The sequence below is a fragment of the Myotis daubentonii genome, chromosome 16, assembly GCF_963259705.1.
Source record: "Myotis daubentonii chromosome 16, mMyoDau2.1, whole genome shotgun sequence".
Classification (NCBI taxonomy): Eukaryota; Metazoa; Chordata; class Mammalia; order Chiroptera; family Vespertilionidae; genus Myotis; species Myotis daubentonii.
The window spans coordinates 41722118-41742628 of NC_081855.1; the positions used below are offsets into that span (position 1 = coordinate 41722118).

The 20511-nt window shown below is 56.7% G+C and overlaps 1 protein-coding gene across 3 annotated transcripts; it reads right to left on the reverse strand.

Annotated features, from left to right (window-relative positions):
• Positions 1-800: 800 nt before the first annotated feature.
• On the reverse strand, positions 801-18754 carry KCNH4 (potassium voltage-gated channel subfamily H member 4). 3 transcript variants are annotated; one of them, XM_059670170.1, is made up of 17 exons: positions 18539-18754; positions 16500-16733; positions 16043-16189; positions 15790-15917; positions 14757-15000; positions 14257-14414; positions 11253-11460; positions 9951-10145; positions 9352-9551; positions 7233-7482; positions 6433-6677; positions 5770-5826; positions 5241-5575; positions 4866-4972; positions 4144-4217; positions 2038-2728; positions 868-991 (listed from the first exon to the last, which is right to left on the reverse strand). In XM_059670170.1, exons 1-16 carry the CDS (start codon positions 18612-18614, stop codon positions 2348-2350), a joined length of 3039 nt encoding a protein of 1012 aa, XP_059526153.1. In that variant the 5' UTR covers positions 18615-18754; the 3' UTR covers positions 868-991; positions 2038-2347. The 3 variants fall into 3 exon arrangements, with proteins under 3 accessions (XP_059526151.1, XP_059526152.1, XP_059526153.1); XM_059670168.1 differs by having other exon boundaries at positions 801-991; positions 2367-2728; positions 5444-5826; XM_059670169.1 differs by lacking the exons at positions 5241-5575; positions 5770-5826 and having other exon boundaries at positions 801-991; positions 2367-2728; positions 4866-5067.
• Positions 18755-20511: the final 1757 nt, after the last annotated feature.

Consider the following 20511-nt stretch of genomic DNA (forward strand, 5'->3'; position numbering starts at 1 on the left):
AAAATGGATTTAGGACCACTTATGCTTCTGCCCACCCTTTCCTCCCCAACAAAGACCATACCTCCTCTGCTTCTGCATCTCACCCCTTGGGACACTATTCAAAACCTGTATGGAATCAAAGCTCACCCCAGAGACAGCTGTGGGCATTGTTCCTATGACACCAGCCAACACCAATGATTCTCTGCAGCCTGAATCAAACTCTGGGATAACTGGCCACAAAACTGTTCACAGCCTATTTCCATCTGGTGTCCAGGGTGCCTCTTTCTAACAACATTCCTAACACTCATCCCATCCACTCCTGCAATGGTCATCAGATAAATGGAAGCTAAGTGGGAAGAAAGGGCTTAGGAGAGCAAAGAGGATGGAGCAGAGTAGGGTTCCTACCAGTTCTTGGCTGGTGACAAGATCTTCCTCCCCCAGTCCCTGCTGTACCTGGCCTGCAATAGGTACAGGATCAATGGGGAGTTCCATGGCCACCTTTCCAGGCCTGGAGGTGAGGCTGAGCCTGGACTCTGTTCCCCCACATACTGTGTCTGAATCTATGGCTGTGACTGGGGAAGGGAGAGGAGGGGTATAATGGCCCATAGTGACTCATTAAGATTTCTGCCTCATCCCTGGGGCCTCTGTGGCGTGAACATGGTACCAAGTGAATTGGTTGGTGCCTTTGCCCTTTCTAGACACAGCAACAGGGCCTGGGGGAGTGACTGCAGTGTAGTTCCTCCAAAGCCCTGGGGCTCTCCAACCAGCCTCTAGAAACAGCCAGAGACAACAACTACAAAAATAAAGAATTTATTTCCTATCCCAAAGTGTTGAGTGGTAAAGGAGAACTGGAGACCAGGGTGAGGTTGTGAGAAGTCAGGGCTCCGAGGGAGACCACGTTGGTAAAGGGGAGAGCAGGCTTGGCTGAAGTTTGGAGGCAGCGGAGGGGCAGGAGTGCTGCTGGAACTGTTTCAAGTTGTTGGCAACAGAAGAGACCACCTTCAGTGACAGCCTGCAGAGAGAAACAAAGATGCTGACAGGCCCACACCCAGGAGTAGGAATAGACATTGCTGAGCCCAAAAAGTACCTTTTGGGACACAGGATCCTGGAAACACAGTCTAAGGCAGTGGTTCTCAACCTTCCTAATGCCGCGACCCTTTAATACAGTTCCTCATGTTGTGGTGACCCCCAACCATGAAATTATTTTCGTTGCTACTTCATAACTGTAATGTTGCTACTGTTATGTATCTGATATGCAGGATGTATCTTCATTGTTACAAATTGAATATAATTAAAACATAGTGATTAATCACAAAAACAATATGTAATCATATATATGTTTTCCGATGGTCTTAGGCGACCCCTGTGAAAGGGTCATTCGACCCCCAAAGGGGTCGCAACCCACAGGTTGAGAACCGCTGCTCTAAGGCAAGGACTGCAAACTCAAACCCCACAAAGACCAGATAAATAATTCAAATGAGGGAAGTTAGCAGAGTGTCAGGAGATGATGAAGAAATATGGAGGCTGTGGAGAAGTGGAGAGTAGAGTCCCCATCTAAAGAGGACAGTGGCCACCCAACACCAGCTGAATGTTGCCAGGTGGAATATGGATTGCCAGATCTCCCAAAATTTTATAAAGAGGCTGGAATAGTTCGGTTCTTATGTATACTCTCCTGATTTTTAATGTTGGCAACTCATTAATATTTTGAAAAACTGCTGAGAGCCAAAGAATATCTGGGGTCATCCGTTTGTTTCCTGTGTGGGCTGTGAGCCCCTCCAGCTCGGGTTGATGGTAGGAGGCCTAAGAAGTCTTGGTTTGCTCAAATGCCAGCCAGGATCTGAAACTTAGCCCTCTTGAGGCAGCACTGCTCTCAAGGTTTCCTCCAGAGACCAGGGGCTGGGACGGGACACCTCACAATATCACTACACTGTCTCCGCAGTGGGCTCTGCAATCTATCCCTCTGGCTGTAGACACCAAGATTCTGCCTGCGGTGGCCTCTTCATTTTCCAGGCTGGATCTGGGGCCCTCCCCCATCCCCGTCTGCTCCCCCATCTCTACCTGCCTCCAGGTCCTGGGGAGAAGGCAGGCCATCTCATCTGCCCAGCCTGATGGGCATCGTGCTCTGTCTCATGCCTGTTGGGTTCCATGGCCTTTGGTGACTCCCCTCCCAAAGGAGGAGCGCAGGAGAAGGTTTGGAAAAGGAAAGAGGGTCAGAAGTGACCAGGCTTTATGGAAAAAGTCCTGAGAATCCAGAGCCAACCAGACCAGCTGGTGGCTGCTGACCCGAGGCAGGAGGCCCTGGGCTCAGCCCCTCCCTGACGGCAGGTGGCAATGCCCACCCCAGACAGGCCTGGGCCCAGGGCCAGGGTCAGTGGAACGTGTCTGACCTGGACCGGAAGCTGGGGGTTGGAAGTGAGGCCTCTGGCACCGGGGAGGGTCCCAGAGGGTCAGGCTCTGAGGGGTAGGGGGACAACACGTAGGGTCTGAGGTTGGGGTGGGCAGTCCCCATCTCTGCTGTCCCCACAGTGGCTGGGCAGTGGACCTCAGCGAGAGTCGTATCCTGGATGCTAGATGGTGCTCCCGACCGACAGGGAGAGATGCATGGAGGCCTCTGCTGGAGGCACGGAGGGTCTGAGGGCCAAGCGGAGACTGTCGGGTGGCCGGGGGGACCCAGCCTGGCCTGCAGCAGGCCCATCATGTGCCGGAGCTCCTGGCTGAGCCGAGATACTTCTTGGTTGAGGCAGGAGATCTGTTGAAAACACATCAAATTGTTTCCCAGGTGTCACAACAATCACTCCCCTCCTAGGTGCACCCTCCTCTACAGTTTACCAAGTTCTTTCATAACCACCCTCTGCTCAGGGCCACTGGGAGAAGAAGGCAGGGCAGGGGTTATTTTTGTCTAGATGTAAATATCCCAGCCCTTTTCCAAAAAGGATTGGGGACAGCAGCTATTGCCATCCTCCCAACACCCCACTTTTACAAGATGCAGAAAAATGTGCTCAGAGAGGTTACAGGGCTCTGAAGCGACAGATGTCGCCTGACTGTCAGGTGATCCCATCACAGGAGCTCAAGTGTTTTTCAAATTTCTGGGAGTACAGAATCAACGGAGAAACTTATAAAAGTGATTTCTGGGCCCTACCCCAGACATTCCAATTGGGGTGAGACCCAGGAGTCTGCACTTCACCATGTTTTCCAGGTGCCCATAGATAAGTGTGGAGCCTCTGGCCTAGAACTATGAGCAGAAGCAGGGCTGGCCCTCAATCTTGCCCAACAGGGGCTGGCTCCGCCCCTGGCCCTCGGCCCCGCCCCCGCCCAGGAGCTCCCCTGGGAAGCTGATGTTTATCTGAAGGAGGGAAGGCCACTCCCCGGGGCTGGGCAGCTTCGCTGTGGCCACAATCCTGAGATCCCCCGGAGGAGGCAGAGGCAGGGCCTCCGCATACAGCCTCTGGGCTCTTCCTGACCAGGATTCAGATATTGGGCTCCAGGTCCCCCGAGGCTGAAGGCCCCTTAGCCTCCCTGTCCTCTGCCCCGTGTTCGCTTAGCTCTCATTTCAGGAGGGCTGGGTTGAGGGAAAGGCCTGGGGCATTGTGACTTGGTTGGGGCCATTCTGTGCAGGAGAGGATCCCCGAGGTGGTGCAGGGAGGAGACAACCGGAGCTAGCGAGGCAAGAGGGGAAGCACCGACCAATGAGGACTTAGGCTGTGCTGGGGACTGGGCCAGGCATGAGTGCGCTCATTGCATCCTCACAACCACAGGGGGAAGAACGCGTTATTTCCCCCATTTTTAGGTGAGGAAATCAAAGTTCAGAGTGGCTGTGGGACTTGCCCGAGGTCTCCCAGCTAGTGTACATATATTTATGTTATTTTATTATTTATTGCAGAGAGGAAGAGAGAGAAACATTGATGGGAGAGAATCACTGATCGGCTGCCTTCTGCATGCCCCCTACTGGGGTTGAGCCCCAAACCCTGGCACGTGCCCTTGCCTGGAATCAAATCAGGGACCCTTCAGTCCACAGCCCAATGCTCTATCCACTGAGCCAAACCGGCTAGGGCTAGTGTGAATACTTAAACTCAGGACTCTGACTCCAAATCCTGACACGGTTTGTATGATATTCCCAAAATGATATTCTCCAAAGGTGGAGGCGAGGAACCAGCCCCAACCAACCTCCTGGTTCAGCCTGCAGACCTTTTCCTTCATCTCCTCAGCTTCAGGGGCCAGTTCCTGGCTGGGCCTGGTCCCTGCAGGCAGGACGGGGTAAAGGGTGGCAGTGAGTGCAGGGAGCATGAGTTACAGCTTGGGCTGGGCCCCCTCCAGTCGCTGGGAAGGCAGGGAGCAAGGGGAAAGGAAGCTCTGGGGTCAGGGTGATGAGGAAACCAAACTCTTAGGCTGGTTTTGAGGCCCTATGACTTCCCCAGTATCCCCCCACACACACACACACCCGGTCGCCCCAGCTCTAGGTACGAATCTTCCTTTTGATATCTAAGCATGACGTGCTCTTGTCATGCCTTTATGCCTTGCAACAACTGCCATACTCCAACCCCTCAAACTCCTACCCACCCTTTAAGACCCAACTCAAGAGCCCCCTCCTCTAGGAGGGACAGTTAAGGGAGCTCTCCTTTCTACCTCAGAGCCCTGCTCCTGTCTCGGTTGTGGTACTCGGCATGCTGTTCTGGAATCATTTATCTGAGAGTACAGGTGTGTCTCCCCCACTAGACTGGGAGTTCACTAGGAGTGTGGGCCAGGTCTGGTTTATCTGTGGATTCCCAGCACAGCACCCAGCACATGGTAAGGCCCTTACTACATGTGGGATGGATAGATAAAGGGGTGAATGAATGAATGGCAGGTGAATGGGTGACTATGAGTGGAAATCCACTGCTGGCCCTTACCTGTAGGGGAGGCCTGAGAGCGGGGCCTAGGGTGCTCAGGCCTCCTGCTGAACTGGAACGTAGGAGCCTCTGCTGTGCTGCCGGAGTCCTCAGTGCCGTCCACTATGCTGGGACAGAGGCAGTGATCATCAATCCCATGGAGCGAGGGCGAGGGCCAGAGCAGAGCAGGCAGAGGGTGAGTGGGGGCAGCAGTGCCAGGGAGCTGGGGAGGAGCAATGGTCAAAAGGGTGGGATGGGGTTGCAAGCTGTGGTGGGTCAGGAAGGGCACAGGGGGTACATGGGGCAGAGACGGGGGGGAGCACTGGGGACAGAGCCCAGAGAAGGTTCTGGAAGCCAGCAGTGGTATGGAAATGGCAGGGGAGGCTGGTGTCTCACCGAGGACTGAGGTCTGTAGTTCCAAAGGTTCCCAGTGGGGGGATAAGAAGCTGGGGTGGCTTCCTGGCAGCAAAGCCCCTGGTGAGGCCATGAGAGGAGGGGCTGTGGCCTCGACCAGCCAGGGCAGGGGATGGGGATGGGGACAGGGACGGGGAAGAGACAAGGGCTGAGAATGGAGGCAGCTCCTCGCCCAAAAGGCTGACCAGGGAGCCCCGGGGCCTTGCTGGGCTAAGGTTGGGCAGCAGGAGGGGCCGGCGGGGCCTGGGACCACCTCCGGGCTCCGACTCAGCCTCGGCCTCGATGATGGATGGCAGGGTCTTGTCTGAGGAGCGGGGCTGTGGGCAGAGGGAGCAGCTGGTGTTGCAGGACAGTGAACAACAGGCCCCTTCATTAAGCAACAGTCTTCACTGGCAGATGATGCTCCCCATCCCCTCTCCCTTCTCCCTGCAGCAGAGGAGCCAAAGAAGGTGTCCCCATCCCCCACCTCTCCCCCATTCAACCTCACCTCCACCCAGGAAGGGCATGTTACCTGGGAGGGCCCAGGGGATCGAGGGGACCGGGGGGACTGGGAGAAGCGGCTGAGGCCCTGTGGGGACAGAGGGGATCATCTTACTCACGCCTTCCCCCTCCATTAGTGCAACACCTCCTCACCTCACCCATCAGTGTTGTGGGGTTTGAGAATATGGAGCCTTTGTGTGGATTTGAGTCAGAGATACCTCCAACTCTGACTCAGAGAAATGCTGAGTGGAAAGTCAGTGTGAAAAGCAGTAAAAGACCAAGGCCTAGGGTGTACCCTACAGACCCAAACCAAAATGGGCTCAGGAAACATTGGGTGAGTGAGGAAGCCCCAGAGAGGAACTTTGTGGATGAGGAACACGAGGGGGATTGTTCCCGACGTGGGGGTCCTTTGGGGATTCTGGAGGGAAGCTGAGGGGGGGCCAACAGGAGGTGGGTTAGTACAGTTGGAAGTAAATGTGGTGAGAGATGGTCCATGGGGTTGGGCGATGGCCAATGGAGAGGGTCAGTGGGACTGGAAGATGTTAAATATGGAAGGGGCAATGGCCAGGGATGCCTGGGGATGAGGATGCTTTCAGGGTGGAAGACAATGCATGAGGCTCTCTCTAGGGCTGAGGGAGGTCTGCTTGGAATGAAGGAACCTCAGGGGAGATGGAAGTTGTAGGGGTCTACATACATTGGTGTCAGAGCCCTGGCGCAGGTTGAAGGTGAGGTCCCGGGGCAGACCAGCCCGGAAGGCAGCCCCATACTCAGGATAGAGCTTCAGGACCTCAGCCAGCCCTCGGCTGCTCAGCTGCTGCAGGCCACAGTAGGTCAGTGCCTTCACGTCAGCGCTGGTCTTCAGCACACAGCTCGGGCCTGCTCCTGGCCCAGGCTCCTGTCCTGGCTCAATGGTATCTGCCCCAATCAGGTCCCCCTTCCCTGTGGGTAAGGGATGGGGACAGTGAGCTGGGGCCAGTCAGCTGGGGAGAGGGACCAAGAGGGTATACCTAGTCAATGGGTTTGAGGGGTGGCCAGTGTGTTTGAAGGATGGCTGAAGGTGGGATTGGTGGAAATGATCAATGGAATTGGGAAAAGGAGAATGACTGAAGTTGGGAGACAGTTAACGAGGGGTGTTAGTAAGGTTGGAGGAATGACCAATGGAATTGATCAGTGATCAATAAAGAATGGCCAGAGGGGTCAGTTAAAGGGTAAAGGTCAATGGAGTTGAAGGTCAATGATGAAGAATCAATTTATTTGGGGGACCAGTCACTGGGGAAGGGTTGATGGGTTGAGGGATGGCCAATGGGATTATGGGAGAGTCTGAGGGGAACGGTCAAGAGGGGATGGTAGGAGGGTGAAGGGACCAAGAAAGAGTCCTCCTCAGCAGAATTCCAGATGTCCACTAAAAGCATCCCAGGCCCTAGGTTCTTGGCCACTCACAAGGCCTCTGGGGAAGGTTCCAGGGTAGGTAGTAGGTGGTGGTGGTTTCCTCACCCAGGATGGCCAGCACCATGTTGTCACGGAGCACCTCAAGCGAGCCTGAGCAGACGTAGTAGTGCGCCTGCAGAGCGTCCCCCCGGCGCAGCAGGTACTCGCCCGGAGCACAGAATGAGGCCTTGATGTGCAGGGAGAGGGTCCGCAGGCAGCCCCTGCTGGCTGCTCCAAACAGCGGCAGCTGCAGGATCTCCCGGTTCAGGTGCAGAGCAATGTCAGCTCTCAGCTCATCCGGGAAGTCACGCAGCAACTGCATAAGGGGACAGGTCATTCGGGCCACCTCCCTGCAGCTGCTGCTTGATGTCTGCAAACGTGCTGAGCTGTCTCCAAGGAGATAGCTCCAGCTTGGCCTGTGCTTCGAAGTTACCCATTTCTGACCTCAATTTGACTTGTGTGTGGACCTCCCAACCCAACTGCTGGGGCAGAGACTAGGTCTTCTCCCGTCTGCCCACTGCCCTTGGTTACGCACTAAGTCGCTCACACACGCCCTGGTTTCTCAACACAAATGCAAACTCTGCTTTTAAATCGCTGTGGATCTTGAGCAATCCATGTCCTCTCTCTGGGCCATCTGTAAATTGCTGGGTTACACTAGATCTTGAATATTATCAATGACCTCCTAGACCTAAACTTAATAGTCACAGTTCCACCCGCATATAATGGAGGCCTTTAACCACTGTGGCTTGTTGATCTCTTTCTTGTTCCCATTGTCTCCCCAGCCGCCTCTTCGGCAGCGTATCTCTTTCCTCTTTCCTAACTTTCCACACGCTCCCTGCATCATAGCAACCAGCTCCATGACTCCCCCACTCCCTGTAAGCTAGTGGTTCTCAACCTTCCTAATGCCGCGACCCTTTAATACAGTTCCTCATGTTGTGGCGACCCCCAACCATAAAATTATTTTCGTTGCTACTTCATAACTATACTGCTGCTACTGTTATGAATTGTCATGTAAATATTTGATAGGCAGGATGTATTTTCATTGTTACAAACTGAACATAATTAAAGCATAGTAATTAATCACAAAAACAATATGTAATTATATATGTGTTTTCCGATGGTCTTAGGCGACCCCTGTGAAAGGGTTGTTCAACTCCCAAAGTGGTTGCGACCCACAGGTTGAGAACCACTGCTGTAAGCCCAGAGCCCTACGTCTGGGTCCAGACCTATATTTTCAACTACCTACGGGGCAGACTTCACTGGGAACTCCCACAGGCACCACACTCTCGTCATGGCCCCACACTGGGCTCTCATTTTTACCCCCAAGTACAATCTTCTCCCTGTAACTCCCCCATTGCACCCCTTGCCCCCAGCCAGAAACCCGGGAATCACTCTGAGCTCCTCTTCTGCAACCAGGACCACCAAGTCCCACGGTGCCTGCGCTTAGAAATCTCTCCTAGATCCCCAGGCCACTCCCCAACCTCAGCATTTTGCAGGATAACATCTGAAGTCAAGGGCATCTATGACCTGGGCCTGCCCACCCGGGCTCTTACACTTCTCTCCCTCTCCACCCGCCACGGTACCCACACTCCCGTTCCTGAAGGCTCACTGAACTACCTTCAGTTTCCTGAACTCACGCTGCTCTTTTGTGTCAACATTTCTGGACCTGCGCTCCTCTCGCTCTTCCTGTCTGGAACGGCCTTCTGGTAGCAGGCCGATTTCCTTCTTGTCCTTCACGGCGCCACCTGCCCGTACTCCTCTAGGCCCAGACGCAACACAATGGGGATCCCAAGTGGCAGGTGCACCCCTGCAGCAGAGTCCCATTCACTGTGTAATTTATTTACCTGTTTGCCTCCCTTACCAGGCTGGTGTCTCCCTGAGGGAAAAGCTGTGATCAGCTCGGAGCTCCCTGTGTTCAGCACAGAGGCTGGCCCACAGCGGGTGCTCGGGAATTGTTGGCCGCAGGGAGCGTGGCATTAGCTAAGGCCTGAGCTCCCTTTCATGTCCCAAATTCTAGTGCACGGGAAAAGGGCTGTGGATTTCCGTGGGCACATGCCCTTGTGAATAACACCTCACCTCCCTGTAGCCCATCTGCCTCCATTCCAAACCCGGAGAGGCTGTGCCCTCTTCCCCATCGCACGGCCATGCAGCCACGCGGCAAAGACCCGGAGCCCCGGCACGCTACCTGGTTGGCGTCGATGCCGCTGTTGACAGCCCACGTGGTCTGGAAGTACTCGAGCATGCGCTGCTTGAGCGGCCGCGGCAGGCGGTGCAGGCGGATGAAGTCCTGGAGGTCCTTCATGCGGCTGTGGTAGAGCGAGCGGCGCGAGTACATGCGCTGGATGATGGCCGTCACGTTCCCGAACACCACGGCGTGCATCAGCGCTGCGGCATTGGCGGCGGGCGGCAGGTTAGGGCGGCCGTCCGTTCCCAAACCCGCCCTGCCCTGGACAGGCCTCTGGGTTCCCGGGAAGGGCAGGAGGGCCAGTGGGCTCCTACGTGCCCACCTGGTGGCAGGGGCTGGCTTGGGAGGGGACTAGAGAGTGGTCCTGAGAGGGGTCAGACCGGATGCTCCTCTCATCCCCCGACCCCCACCCCCCCAATTAGGTCATGAACTTGAGTTTCCCGTTCCCTAACCAAGACACCATGCCTGTTTGTGGAGCCCCCCAGGGCCGGTACGCAGCAGGCCAGGGGAAACGTCTATGCATGAATGCAGGCCTGTCTGGAGGGCCTTCTTGGGCCCGATCTCCCTATCTGCATGGTGGCTGGGCGGGCCGGCCTCACCGCCTATGAGCATAGTGCAGATGGAGAAGATCTTCTCCATGTCAGTGTTGGCGCACACGTTGCCGAAGCCCACGCTGGTGAGGCTGCTGAGCGTGAAGTAAAGCGCCGCAATGTAGGCGCTTCGCCGCGACGGGCCGCCCGCCGAGCTGTTGACATAGGGCACCTCCAGCCGCTTGCCCAGCTCATGCAACCAGCCTGGAGGGTGGAACGATGCAGGTGGTGGAGAACCGGGTTTCCCCGAGCTGCCTGCACTCGACTTCAGTCAAGTATTTACAGCGGGGAGGGGAGGTTTGCATGGGCAGCCTTGGCCTGAGCCTGGTTACAGTTGCAGCTCAAGGCTACCAACTCTCTATACTGCTGACTGCTCAGGGGCCTCTGCCACACTCTAATCGTTTACTGAGTGCCTCCTGTGCACGGGGTGCTGGGACTTGACCCAGCCAGACTTTCTCCCTGCCCTGGTGGGAATGACGGTCTGGAGGGGAAAGAGACACGAAATAAATCATTACGGGTGGGAGGTGAGCTACTAAAAGGGAACTAGAAGAAGAAACAGGCAGGGGGAGGTGAAGAATGGGAGATAATCTGTAATACTATCATCAATAAAATGTATTTAAAAATAAAAAAATGAATAAAAGGGAACTGTAGGGTATCTTAGGAGTCATACTGGGTTAGGGAAAGCCAATACAATGGGTGGGGGAGAGTATGATCCCTGAAAAGCTCCCTTAGGACAGAGCATTTTAGCTGAGATTGCAAGGAACAGACAGGCCACCTAGGTGAAGGGAGGGAAGACAGAAGGAAAAGGATTCCGGAGAGGAAGACATGGTCAAGGCCCCGAGTGAGAGATCAGTACATCGCGGGTGCTGGAGGAGGCCAGTGCGGCTGCGGCACAGGGCAGAGGGAGGGGGTAAAGAGGAGCCAGGTAGGGACAGAGAGGGCGTGCACTGCCTGTGGACTTGATTTTGATGGCAGTAGGGAGCCACCAGAAGGAGCCAGGGAGGAGTACTGCTCCCTCTGCCCCAAACACCCTCCTACTACTGGAGAGTGTCCCATACTGTTTTTTGATTGCCTGTCACCTGTCTTGCTCCCCTGCTAGGCTGTGAGGTCCCCCCAAGGCAAAGCCCTTGTCTGCAAATCAGTGCTCTGAGGCTTGATCCAGAAGGAGTTCAATGCGTGTTGGTTGGGTGAATAGAGAAATGTGGGTGGTGGGTGGTGGGTGGCGGTACAGGTGAAGGCGTCTGCGTGGGTGCCTGAGTGTACAGGGCAGGTGGATGGGTGGTCAGTGAAAGTCCGGGGCCAGTGGCTCACCGATGTCCCAGAGCAGTGGGTCGTTGGCCTCCATCTCCCGGCGCCCGATGACATACCAGACACAGGCCATCCAGTGGGCAAGGAGCGCAAAGGCGGACATGAGCAGCGTGAGCACCACGGCGCTGCACTGCGAGTACCGCTCCACCTTCTGCAGCAGCCGCAGCAGCCGCAGCAGCCGCACTGTCTTCAGCAGGTGCACCAGCGATGTCTGCAGGAGTGTGTGGGGGAGGCTGTCAGAGCCTCCTCGCCCCCCGCCCCACCGTGTCCCACCCCCAGATGCCCTGGGGCCAGGGGAAGCTGCAGCAGGAAGAACACATCTTCTCTCTTGGGAGGGTGACCAGGAACTGCAGGGGACGGAGAATAATACTAAAACTGATAATGGCCAACACTTGGTAAGTACTTACTATGTGTCAGGACTGGGCTAAGTACTTGTAATCCTCATTTAAAAAGTTATGCTTTCAGTCCAATTATCATCATTGTTCCCAATTTGCAGATAAATAAACTAAGGCTCAGAGAGGTTAGTGACTTGCTCAAGGTCACAGACCAAGGAAATGATAGAGCTGGGACTCAGATCTGGGCTCACACCAGAGTCCACTTTGGGTCATGCTGCCTCTTAGCACTGTGGGCTGGGGAAGAGTTAGTCCTGGCCAAAGGCAGGGGGGTAGACAGAATGACCTCTGGCCCCTGCACAAAGCCCCTCGTGTCCTAGCACACTTAGCTGTGGACAAGAGTGGTTGCTAGTGACGACAGCAGTTGTGGTGGGAGTCACCCTAGAGACAGAGAGAGGCATGGTAGGGTGGGAGCGGGCTAGGACTGGGAAAGGTTTAGGTTTAGGGCCCTTTCCTCTTGTGGGTCGGCTGCCAATGAAATGTTGAGGGAAGAAGATCAGGGACTGAGGGAGCCTGGGCTTCGAGATTTCAACCCTCGTGGGGCTTGGTGGGGGTTTGTGGAGCCAGTGGCCCCTAGTAAGGCTCCTGTAAATGTTGGCTAATATTACCACCACCACAGTTTCCATTTGGTTATTAATGCCTCAGCTAGCTCTCCCAACCTTGGAGATGAGGAGCAGGTGGAGGCTCATCTTCTCACCACTAGGGCGGGGCTCTGGGACAGGGCGTGGGTACCCTGGTCTGACGGCCCTCACTGTCCTTTCAGGGGCCTCCAGCAGCATCCCTGTAGCCCTGGCCCTACATGGCCCCTGAACAACCTCACCCATTCTCTCTCATGTTAGCTGATGGAGGTGGCCCTGAGCCCCCCATATGGACCCTCTCCAAGGCTTAATTAATGCCTGCTCTCACCTCCCAGAGCTCCTGACTTTAGTCCTTCAGGACTTCCCCCAGTCCCTGTCCCTGGGCCCCACTCCCTTGGGACCCTCCTCTCCCTCTCCTTGGACCAGATTGTCCCAGGCCTGGCTCCTTCCATTCCACTGCTCTGCTGGTGCCTCCTCATCCTCTCTCTTTGCCGTGTCCTCCTCCAGTCCCAGCACTGCTCCTCACCTCCCTGGATACCAGACCATCCATTCGGGTACCCTGGTTTCCTGGGAAGCAGGATGCTATGTTGGAAAGAACACTAGACTAGGAGTCTGGAGACCTGGTTCCAATCTCCTGCCTGTTACTGCTAGCTGTGTGACCTTCAGCAAGCTACTCACCCTCTCTGAGTCTCTGTGCCCACCTCTGAAAAAGAGGAATAAGAGAACCTGCCCTGAAGGACTATTGTGAGGTTCCTATGTGATGACGACGATGTGTGAAAGAACTTAGTAAACTGTCAAGTGCTCCTACAGCTACCACAGGAGGGGGCACGGCCTGGGAGGAGGGACAAGGGGCTCTCTGTAGCTCTCTCTTTCCCCAGCGACAGCTGTCTGCCCAGCTGGCACAGTTGGTACAGGGGATGGGAAGGGGTGGGGAGCTCTTCCTGGAATGGCCCAAGCCTCAGGGCAGACACGCACATGCACGTGTGTGGGAGCGTGCATACACGTGCACACAGCCGGGAGAAGAGGCCCACAGCTTGTTGGCAGCTAGTTAAATCCGGCTGCATGTAGGTGGTTTCCCACTATAGCGAAGTGTGGCAGAGAGAGGAGCACACAGGGAAACCGCTTTCCACTTCCCCACCCGAACCAAGGGGTCTGGGGACAGAGGGGGGGACTCCCTCCCCCTGGACCTACTATCTACTGGCTGGGTGCAGAGCTGACCACTCAAGGGCATTCCACGCAGCCCCTAGGGAGCTGGGAGGACACCCGTCTTAGCTCTCTGCCTCCAAACTCACCCCACAACCTCTCCCTCCTTGTCTGGGCTTGCTATGACCCTCCCCCCCACCCCCCCCAAATGCTCTCTCTCTTCATCTCCTGCCAGCAAACCCTACTCTTTATCTCTCCCTCAACTTCCTCAGGAACCCTTCCCAGGCCACCCTGGCCTCTGCCCAGCTGGGCTGCTTTGACCTCCCCAGCACTGGCTAGATTTTAGATCCTTTTTACCCATGCCCATGTCCCAGTCTGGAGCTCCGAGGTCAGCTAGCTCCGTGCCAGCCTCCATGCACAGTACCGGGGCCCCGTGTTCCGCCTCATCCCCCTCTGCTGTTCCTGCTGGCCCCTCTGGAGTCCGGCCCATCACCAGCCTGGCTGTTGGAGGCTGAATCCTTGTCCCTTTTCCCCAGTGACCATGCCCCACACAGCGCTTTACGACAGCTAAATGCTCATCAGTTGTTTGTTCAATAAAGATGAGGAAAGTACCACTCATTTGGTATCAGGCCAACGCTGCCTTGGTAGCTCGACGTAGCTTTTCATTTGTCTCAGCTTCCCTCCGAGATTGTGAGCTGAGCTCCCCAAGCGCCCAGACCCTCTCAGGTCCTTCTCAGCTCCTAGCACAGGGCTCTGCCCCTAGCGGATGCCTGACCAAGAGTCACAGATAGGTTGATGGGAAGGACTGGGTCTGAGTTTGGAGTCAGTCCCTTAGTGGGAGATGCTGGGCTGAAGCTGGGAGGTTAGCTGCTTGGTGGGACGGGGGTCACTCACCACGGTGACGTTGAAGATGTAAAGCAGGTCAAAAGGCAGAGCAGCAATAAGGTCGACAAAGAACCAGGTGGCCAGGTAGTGGAGACCAATGGAACGAGGAGCAGAGACCACCTGGCCGGACTGGGACACATAGGTGGTGCGGAAGTTCAGAATGATATCTGGGGGTGCAAGAGGCTGTTACGAGGGTGTCTTCGTCTAGAAACTCAGGCCAAAGGGCCAAGAAACTGGCTAGGCTGGGAACAAGCCTTAGAGACCCAGGATGGAGTTAGGGTTAGAAATGGGGAGACAGATTGGGCTTTTAGCTGATCTTCAGGGAGGAAAAGTCTAGAGGCAGGAGGCTGCAGGGGTCAGGAGTCAGGGCCCATGGACCATTAGGACCTCAAGACCCAGAAATGGATGGGCTCTGAGTGACTGGGTCCTGCAGCCCAGGACAGAGCGAGGCCAGGGTGAGTGGGTCCCTCCAGCCCACCCGCCAGGGTGTGTGGGGCAGAGGGTCTAACCCAGGATGAAGAGCATCTCCACGGCGATGTCACTGACAAGGGTGTGTCGGGACGTGATGGGGGTGTCATCGTCGCCCAAGAAGCAGACATTGTAGGGGACGGTGACCGCAACGTAGAAGGTGGCGAGGAGGATGAGGCCATCCCATACAGCCTTGGGGACGCTGTAGTGGAGGAGGAGGCAGCGGGACCCCCCCACGGAGGCCACCTTGTACTCGGGCACTGATGGCTTTGGCTCAAACACGTTCTAAGGGGAGAGGGGTGGTGGTTGGGGACACTTGGGGGAAAGAGGAGCCAAGGCGGGGGGAGGGAGAGGCAGGGGCTGGGGCAAAGAGGGAGTGGACACTGCGAACAGAACCACGAAGAGATAGAGGGTGCAGGAGAGGGGCTCAGGGTGGCACCGGACCCTTCCGTGGCCAAGCTACTGCTCAGGGCCCCTTGTGAATCCATCATGTTTTGTGGGGAGTTTAAGGTGTGACCTTCACCCTGCTGAAGGATATGATGACAGAGCAGGCACAAGCCCTACCTTGAGGGGACACTAGCTTCTCCCTCAGGTTCCTCTTGGGTGCTGGGGGGCCAGGGGGAGATCGGTGTATCCAGGACTGAGGGGAGACTGGCACAACACCCCACTCCTTATAGATCTTAGAGACTACACAGAGGGTTGGAGACCCGATCCGTGGCTTCATCGGGGTCCTAGATGAAGGCTAGGTGTGAGGCCCTCAGTGGGGGCTTTCTCCCTCGGACCACAGCTTGTGATCCCCCCATAGGTAACTTTATCAGCCAGAGTTGGGTGATATAATTGCTGCTGGAGCCCAGCCTTGTGACAACTTCTGAGCGGAGTAATCTCAGTCACAAGGAAGCAAGGACGGTGGGGATGGAAGGGGGGGGGCATGAGTTAGAGCAGAGTTGGGCGTGAGAAATGGGCAGAGAGAGGAACAAGTCACTGGAGGGAGACCAGCCAGACAGGGAAACAGGGAGGCAGTATCAGGGCCTCGGCGTCACGGCCGGGAGGTGTTGGGGTGGAGACAGGACTCACACGATTGGTTTTCATGCTTCCCTGGCCCCGGCGGCCAAAGTGGCCAGTCAGTCTGCGCAGGACAGTCCGGTTCTGTCTCCTGGCGAATCGCAGTCTTGAGCTGGCTCCCCTCCTGCCAAGGGAGTTTTCTATTGGAAAGAAGGGTATGGCGATAAATGGGGGCTCATCCCACGAGGCTGGGGAGGGAGAGGTCTGTGTGACCTTGGGCAAGGACCTCTGACCATTCGCGCCTTCTCCCCAGACCTGCGGTTACCATGATTGCTGTCCCCGTGGCTTCCGGAGGGGCTGGGTCCTGGGCCTCCACTCTGAGTGATGTCCTTGAAGGAAAAGAGGAAAAGCACAACCTCCCCCATCCCATTCTTGATGGGCATCACGTCCAGGAGGCACCGAAAGGCTGAGCCTGTAGGTGTGGAAAGATGGAGGGAGAAGGTGAGCAGCCGTGGCATCCCTGACCCCCTGGTTCCTGGGCATAGTCAAAGGGTTTGGTAAAAGTTTGGAGCTGGAAAAGTCCAACGCTGACACCTTCACCTTCCAGATGGGGGAACCAAGGCCGGAAAGGGTCAGGGATGCACTCAGCGTTACCCGGCTTGTGGCAGTGTCGGAGGGTGGGGGGTGGGCAGGGACCAGCACCCAAGTTTTCATTGTGCCAAGTGGACTCTGGGTAAAACCTGGGGTCTGGGCAGGGCTGCAGGCCAGGCCAGGCCCCTCACCATCCTTCCGGTAGAAGCACATTTCAGTCCGGTGCTCCTGACGGCCCTCCAGGGCCTTGTGGAGCCTCTGCAGGGCTGGCTCACTGGTCTCGGGACCGTAGAGGAAGCGGCAGCTGCCGGTTTTCTGCATGACCTGGGTGCGGCCGTAACCTGTGAGCTCGCAAAAGCCGTCAGAGCAGTAGACGATGGGAAAGCCCCGTGGGCCCTGCGCGTTGGCCAGAAGGAAGTTACTGTCTGTGGGAAGAAGAGGTCAAGATCAGGCCCAGGGCAGGAGGGGAGCTCAGCTTCCAGGTGGGCAGGACCTCCCCCAAGCTGTTGTCAGGGGTCCCAGAGCCAGACGCGTCCCAGGCTCCCATGCGATTCCTGGGTCCTGCTTTGGGATAATCTGAAATAAGAGTAAGAGGAGATAGAGGACAAGGACAAGGACTTACGGGCGACCTGGGACTTGGACAGGAACTACATGCCGTTCATCCCCCTGCCTTCAAGTGAGTACGCTCTCACTGTGGGAGGCAGTACGGCGTGGTGAGCTAGGGAATGGGCTCCACCACCCCACCTCTGCTGATGGCTGATTGCGGAACCTTGGGCACGTTAATGAACTCCTCTGTGTCTCAGCTTCCTCGCCTGCAAAGTGGAGGCTAATACCGTATATCTCCCTCACATGGTTGTTGTGAGAGTTATGGGCGTAACCTGGGGAAAACCTTTGGGGACAGTCTGTGCCACAGTGTCCACTCCTCCACATGTGCACAGCTGCCAAAGCACAGCCCTAGCCACTACCCTGTCATCCCATTGGAGAGGGGAGAGGACAGGGATTCTGGTGCTATGACACCCATTTTATTGACGGGAAACTAGAAGGCAGAGATTACCAACACTCACAAATCTCCTTCGTGGGAGGAGGACAGTCACGACTAGCGTCCCGACTTCCAAGAAAGGTCCTCTTTTTAGCACCCCTTTATCTAATTCCGGGCCTGTCCCCAGTGTCAAAGTCTGACAGGATTGGGCAATGAAGGTGGGGCTCCAGCAACCCCAGCTGCAGGACCTGAGCTGGCTCCCTCCAGTTCCAATGGATAGGAGGCCACAGAGGGGCTCTATGGGCCATCCAGGGACAGAGTCCCAGCGAGGGAAGGGGCCTGAGACACAACCAGTCCCGGGGCGCTACGAAGGGTGTGTGCCTGGGCATGGGGTGGCTGATGGGGACACTGAGGGTGCTGGGCCCTGGGCAGCAGCCTCCTTCCATCCCAGAGCTCGTTGCTCCGGTGATGGGCGCTATGGAAACAGGGGAGGCGTGTGTGGAGGAAGAGTGGGGAGGCGGGGAGCCCCACTCCCCCGCCCCAGATCAGTTTCCGCCCTTGGGTACCGCTCCCCATATCTTCTAGATGTAGCAAAGGTGCCCAGAGGGGCAGGCAGAGATCTCTAGGCTGCAAAGTAGGAAAAGGGAAAGGCGGGAGAAGGGGCGGGGAAGGAGGAGTGTGGCTGTCCAAGGTCCTGAACCTGGGAACCGAGCTGGGGTGGGCGAGCGGGGAGTTCCCTTCCTCACCCGGACCACCCCCCTCCTCCTGCCTCACCTCCCTCGAACACAGACGCGCCACGATTTTGGGGTGCGTGACCTTAATCTAAACTAGGTCCTGCCGAAGTCTGATCTGCTCTCCCTCCCTCCCTCTCTTTTTCCGGGGGGAAGGGGATGCTGGAATGTCTGGGAGCTCGCTTCCCGACCTCCGAGTCTCGGATACCGCCAACCGCGCCCCCAGCCAGCAGAGCCCTGCCCGGGAACGGGCCGCTCTCAAGGCCTCTCCTCCGTTTTGCACACGAAGAGCCTTTCGTGCTTGCAGTCACACCCCTTACCTTGGCCCCCGCAGTCTTGGCCCTCTCCCCGCCTCCCCTCGCGGGGCACTCTGCTGTTCCTTTTCCGCGGCTTCGGGAGCTCCGACCTAGAACCTCCACCCCACTCCCCCTTCCCGTCTCGGGTCTAGAAGACCAAGCTGGCCCCCACGGGGTCTTGCCCCCCAGCAGGAGCCCCCAGCCCCAGCCTCGGCCCCACTCACGCGTGCCGTCGAAGCGGGTGGCGATAGTGTCCAGGAAGGTGTTTTGCGGGGCCAGCAACCCCTTCATGACCGGCATGGCTCGGGGCGCGAGTTGGAGGCGCGGCGCCGAGGGCGGTCAGCTCGGCCGGGCCCCAGGGGGCGCGCTGCCGGCGGGGCCGGGGCGCCCCATGCGCGGGCCTGCCTCCTACCCTCCCTCTCACCGCCGCCGCCTCTGCTCCAAACCCCTCGGCTTTCGGCTCGGCGGGGCGCCGCCGTGCCGGCTCTTTTCCCCACGGGCCAGGTTCTTTCCCCCGGGCTCGGCCGCGTCCGCCACGTGGCCCCGCACGGGGAGGGGCCACCAGTGACACCCGCACCTCTCCCTGCGGCCCTCCTTCGGGAGGGGAGCGGCCCACGCGAGTCTCTCTCGGAGAGAATTCGAGACACGCCTCCAGGGAGCAGAGGCTTGAAGAGGCGGCTCGGAGCCGGAGTGTCAGACACGCCTCCTCCCGGTGGCCACGCCCCCGCGCGTGGAGCCCTGGCGCGCCTCGCGGCTCCGCCCCACGGGTTTCCCCAGGCGCCGCCCCAGCCGGGAACGGTATCTGGCTCGCAGTGCTGCCTGCTGGAGCCGGGCTGCTTTGCAGCGCTCGCAGGTCCCTGGGCTCCGCCAGGAGACAGCAGGGGTTAAAGAGGCTGTGTGTGCCTCCGTGCGCGCAGGGCACGCTGGCAAATTCCGCTTCTCGGCCGGCAGGATGGATGAAAAGAGCTTTGGGGTCCATCGGGTAGAGTCCTGGCTCTGCCATTTACTGAATGTGTGACGTGGCCTCTCTGAGCCTCACTTTCCTGATCTGTAAAATGGACCTAATCATTTTTACCTCCTGCGGTTGTGAGAAGGCAATGGCATAATGCACACGTTGGCACAAAATAAGTGTGTTGGAGAGCACTTTTCTCCCTATTCTTCCTTTTCCCATCGTCCTGACCTAACCCTCCTCTCTGCTGCCACTCAAGCGCAGGAGAGGCTGGAAGCCAGGATGGGGCAGAGAAAGATAGCTTCAAGGTGGACAAATCTCCAAAGGTGAGCTGGGGGGCTTTGAACTCCATCTTTTCCAAGACTTAACCAGTACAGCAGCAAGAAGGACCCGGAAGCAGAAAATGACTGAGGCTTAAGGTGACTGCTTCCCAGCGAAAGCCAGTGAAGATGGAAAGATGGTCTCCGGAGAGGGCAAGCCAGTTGCATCCCCAACCCCTTCCTCCCAGAGCCTGAACCCAGTGTCAGATTGCTTAAAAGCGCCACTTCTTTTTGTGTCTCTACTTCTGGGTGTTATTAGTTCCCTAGGACTCCTGTCACAAAGTACCGCCAACGGGGTACTTAAACAACAGAAATTTATTTTCTCACAATTTTGGAGGCTAGAAGTCCAAGCTCAAGATGACGGCAGGATTGGTTCCTTTTGAAAGCTGTGAGCTTCTGAGGGGTTGCTGGCAATCTCTGGCTTGTAGATGCACCACCCACCTCTGCCTTCATGTTCACATGGGCTCTTTCTGTGTGCATTTCTGTGTCCAACTCCCCTCCCCCCCTTTTAGAAGGACCCTAATCATATTGGAGTGGAGACCCATTCCACTCCAACAGAACCTCATCTTAACTAATACAGTGGGGCCTTGACTTACGAGCTTCATTCGTTCCGAGACCGAGCCCGAGCTTGTTAAGGAGCTCGTTAACTCAAATTACTCTATCAACTCAATGCAAAAAATCTGCCGCGAGACAGCTGGTATCTCAAAAAACTCGTTAGTCGGGACACTCGTAAGTCAAGGCCCCACTGTATCTGCAACGATCCTCCAAATAAGATCTCATTCTGAAGTGCTGAGGGTTATAACTTCAACATATGAATTGGGGAGGGGGCACAATTCAATCTATAACAGGTGTGTTCCAATAAAGTGGCAGGAAAATCTTGCTCCCCCCCCCCATCAGAACTCGCGACTCCCAGCTCCCTACAGAATAA

Excerpts from the sequence above, each read along its gene's own strand:
- KCNH4 (XM_059670168.1), bottom strand. The coding sequence starts at position 18,614 with ATGCCGGTCATGAAGGGGTTGCTGGCCCCGCAAAACACCTTCCTGGAC. Across the intron at positions 16,734-18,538 it reads CACCCGCTTCGACGGCACGC|ACAGTAACTTCCTTCTGGCC; the intron begins GTGAGTGGGGCC and ends TTCTTCCCACAG. Across the intron at positions 992-2,366 it reads ACCCCCAGCTTCCGGTCCAG|GCTGTCACTGAAGGTGGTCT; the intron begins GTCAGACACGTT and ends TTCTCTCTGCAG.